At 61.4% G+C, this 4,119-nt stretch overlaps 1 protein-coding gene across 1 annotated transcript in view; it reads right to left on the minus strand.

Annotated features, from left to right (window-relative positions):
- Positions 1 to 2,406: 2,406 nt before the first annotated feature.
- FZD9 (frizzled class receptor 9) overlaps positions 2,407 to 4,119 on the minus strand; it is an 18,160-nt gene continuing 16,447 nt past the window's right edge. Inside the window, exon 5 of the mRNA XM_010854352.1 lies at positions 2,407 to 4,117. Within this exon, the coding sequence (XP_010852654.1) occupies positions 2,963 to 4,117 (1,155 nt within the window). The 3' untranslated portion in view covers positions 2,407 to 2,962. The remainder of the gene's footprint in view (positions 4,118 to 4,119) is intronic.

Here is a 4,119-nt window from a genome sequence, read left to right on the forward strand (position 1 = left end):
AGCAGTCAGGTGGTGACTGGATTCCAGTGCAGCTACTCCAGGCAGTGCTTCACTAGGGAAGCAGGCCCCCACTTCCCTGAGAGCCAGGGTCCCCTCAGCAGGATCCTGAGGCAGACGCTCAAACCGGGCAGGAGGAGGTCACTCCTCATTGCTACCCCTGCCCAGGATGCCCAGGCCTTTTCACACCAGGACTGTTGGGAGCATCCTCCTCCCGGGGCACTGAGCAGGGAGTGAGGGCAGCTGCTGACCCCCAGGACCGCTCAGTCTGACCTCAGTCAAGATTCCCCCTGCTGACTCCAGGGAACTTGGCGTTGTTTCCCAGGAACTTCTGCTGACTGCGATCTGAGCTCACAAGTTCCGTCACGAACAAGCTCAGGCTCGGCTGGTGTGGACACACGCACAGATATGCTGCTCTGAGGGGCCCTGTGTGGGGCTGCTAGGCCCCTGAGGGAAGTGGCAGGGACACGCAGTGTGCAGGCTGGAGGGTGACGGCTTCTGAGGAACTTCTCTCGGGCTCTAGAGTCTCTTTTTGGGGATGGGCAGAGGTCCCCCCACGGGGCAGGTTCCTCTGGATGAATTTGCCCTAGATTGTAACACCCACCGTGTCCATCTCACCCAGCGCCCCAGTGGAATCCGTGGTGTGAGGTCACAGCACCTCTGGAGGCCAGTCTCCCTGGCTGTGTGCTCCTGAGCCAGCCAAGGCCTTCAGGCACTGCCCTTGTCTGAAAATGGACAGGGGAGGATGAGATGGAGGGCTTCTGTAAAAGGTCTTGAGTCAAATGTTTCCTTTGTATCTGTCCTTCAGGGTCTGGGAGTTTTCATTAGTGTCATCCCAAGCTCCCAGGCTGAGAAGCCCTAGCTGCCAAGGCCTGCCCTCCTCTCCTTCCTGGGTCCTGGCCTCTGTGAATCATCTTAGCCTCAAAGCAAAGCTCCCTTGGGGTCCGTTCTGGTTACACTGCCTCCCCTTCCGGTCCCAGTTGTCCTGGAAGTCAGTCTTGTTTCCACTGAGCAGGACACAGCCAAGTGCCCTCCACCCGCCTTGTGCCCTGACTGGCAAGGGATTGGGTGATCCGGCGCCACTCCTGATGCTCGCCCTGCCATCCACCCTTGGCCCATACACATCACTTGCCTTTCTCCTCCCGTTTCAGAATCCTCCTGTGGCTTCTGCTGCCCCCGCCCGACTGCAGGCCTGTGAGCCCAGCCCAGTGCAGCCACGGCCCCTCTCGCTCCCAGCTTGGGCCCCCTCACCTGCAATAAGCTCCTTCTGTTTCTCAGTCATGGACCTTCCCCGGAAAAGGTGCAACATTTGGGTCACTTGACTTTGCTGGTCAAAGCAGGCATGAGGACATGAGGACTTAGCTGTCTGTGCTCTATGAGAATGGAAGGACTGAGGGGGCGGGAAGGATTCCACCTGCATGAAGCGTAGTGTAAGGGTTGCAAATCCCCTTCGGGGGGGTCAGTGCTGTTCTTGCGGGGAGGGACCACCCTCTCTCCATCATCTCTTGAGGGAGCTGACACCATCTGTTTGATCTCCACTGGATGTCCGTTTGTTCCTGTGATTGGTGGTTGGGGCAGGAAGGGCTCTGGCCAGAGAGGCCCTGAGTTTGGGGGCTCAGTCCTACTGTATGAAGCAGTTGGCCTTGGGCTCCCCTTGGCTGGCAGCAGGCTGGACCCCGGGGCCTCCTGTCAGTGCCGCTGAACCAGGGACAGGAACCAAGGCTCTCCCCTGGCTGGAGTCACAGCGGCCACAGCCCAGCCTAAGATAGTGCCAGGGTTTCCGGGATGGCCACACTAGGAGGTGGCGCAGGTCCCGGCAGCCCCAGGGCCACCCCAGCATGTAGGTCAGCACAGCACCTTTTCCTCTCTCCGTTTGCGGTCGTGGGAGCTGCTTGTGGAGGGAGCCATGCGCACGCACCTGCCCCCTTTGTCACTGCTGTGCTCAGCACCTCCAGTCTCTCCACAGCCCTTTAGGAGCTGGGGACCCAATCCCCACCCTCCTCCAGGGCTGTCTGCCCGTGCCTGCTCCCAAGATGCCCGTGTAACACTCCAGCCCCATCTCCACCCAGAAGGACGGGGGTTAGGGGATGCCCTGACTGGGGCCCCTAGGAGTGAGCGGCCACATCAAGAGCAGTGAGGACTGTCTTGGGCCCCGACCCTCAGGCGCAAGGAAGAACAGGAGGGGCCAGCCACCCAGTGGGAGCAGACACTAAGCCTCCGAGGGAGCCTTCGAGAAAGGCTGACGCCCTCATTTTTTTACGCAAATTGAGGAGAGCAGTGTTACCCACAGCTCCCAAACAGGCCAGACTCACTGGGGCCAGAGTGGGGCGTGTCATCCCAGGGGATTCCCTGACTTCTCCCAGCAGACATCCCAGTCTCACTCTGGGAAGCAGGAACCCAGGGCTCAGACAGGCAAGCAGGCCACTGAAAGGAGCCGAGAGAACACACCCACCCACAGAATCTGGGGCTCCTGCAAAACACAGCTGTTTCCCCGGCAGGATGTTCTCCTGATTGACGGAAAGCCAGACTACCCACTCCCAGCTCCGCTCGCAGGGGAAGGCTCCCCCAGAGCCCTCACCGTCCTACCGTCCCCTTTCCAGTCCACAGAAGACGAAGCGCTGCCACACGGGGGTTTATTCCAGTCACAGCTTCCAGAGAAACTCAACAATAAATTACATCATTAAATAAACTCTGCTGGACCACACCCCCTTCTGCCCCTCCTGCTCTCCACGTGCTCCCTCAGGTCCCGGTGGGGACGCAGCCAGGCCCACCCCCTTGCACTACGACAGGGGAGTAGCCTCAGTGGGTCCCGACGAGTGAGGGTTGAAGGAGGCTCCCCGCCCTGCTCCTCGGCCCCTCGAACTCACTTGCCTGACCTTGACAGCTGGGCAGCTGCTAGTCAGCTGTCTCCTCCGGAGGGAGTGCCGAGGAGGGGGCCACAGCCGCCCCACGCAGGCCTGTGTCCCTAGAGGTGTGTAGGGTTCTCCAGAGAAGGATCTGTCTTAGTCATGTGCAAGACTACAGTGGGGGCCTTATAGTGGCCGTGGGTGCCCCGGCCATAGCCCCCAGGGGCCCGGCAGGCCTTTGCCCGGGCCCGGCCAGCTGCCATCTTGCGGTGGCACAGGCTCTGCCAGGTCTGGAAAGTCTTGGAGCTCCACACCCAGACGCCGCTGGTGATGCCCACCACCAACGACATGAAGATTTTGAGCATAAAAACAGCCACGGTGGGCACCGAGCCCCCTTGCAGCGAGCAGTCCCTCCGGCCGCCGGGCGTGGTGGCCGCCGAGCAGGCCTGTTCCGTGGCCCGCAAGCGCCAGAAGTCCATGTTGAGGCGTTCGTAGACGTAGCACACAATGACGCAGGTGGCAGGCACGGTGTAAAGGATGGAGAAGACCCCAATCTTGACCATGAGCTTCTCCAGCTTCTCCGTGTTGGTGCCCCCGGTCTTCATGATCTTGCGAATGTGGAAGAGGGCCACGAAGCCAGTCAGGAGGAAACTCGTGCCCAGCACCAGGTAGCAGGAGAGGGGCACCAGCACGAAACCGGTGAGCGCCGCCGCGTCCATATTGGCCACATAACAGAGCCCGGTCAGCTCATCCCCCGCCACCTTGCGCAGCGTCAGGATAACAATGGTCTTGAGGGCTGGCAGGCCCCAGGCTGCTATGTGGAAGTAGCTGCCGTGGGCCTCGATGGCCTCGTGGCCCCATTTCTTGCCGGCGGCCAGGAACCAGGTGAGGGTCAGCACCACCCACCAGAGCGAGCTGGCCATACCGAAGTAGTAGAGCAGCAGGAAGACGAGGGTGCAGCCCGTGTTCTCCAGGCCCTCCTGGATCACGTAGAGCGCACCCGCCTCCTGGTCGCAGGCCACGCTCTGGGCCCCGGCCACGGCCCGGATGAGGAAGGCCAGCGAGTAGACGTTGTAGCACATGGAGAGGAAGATGATGGGACGCTCCGGGTACTGGAAGCGGTGCGGCTCCAGCAGGAAGGTGAGCACGGTGAAGGCGGTGGAGAAGAAGCACAGCGCCGACCACACGGCCATCCAGACGAGCGCGAAGTCCTTGTCGCGCCGCGACCAGAACACCTCGACTCCTGGCCCGCAGCGCGGCGCGCACGAGCGGCTCT

The sequence above is a fragment of the Bison bison genome, unplaced genomic scaffold, assembly GCF_000754665.1.
Source record: "Bison bison bison isolate TAMUID 2011002044 unplaced genomic scaffold, Bison_UMD1.0 scf7180017864340, whole genome shotgun sequence".
In the NCBI taxonomy this organism is placed as follows: Eukaryota; Metazoa; Chordata; class Mammalia; order Artiodactyla; family Bovidae; genus Bison; species Bison bison.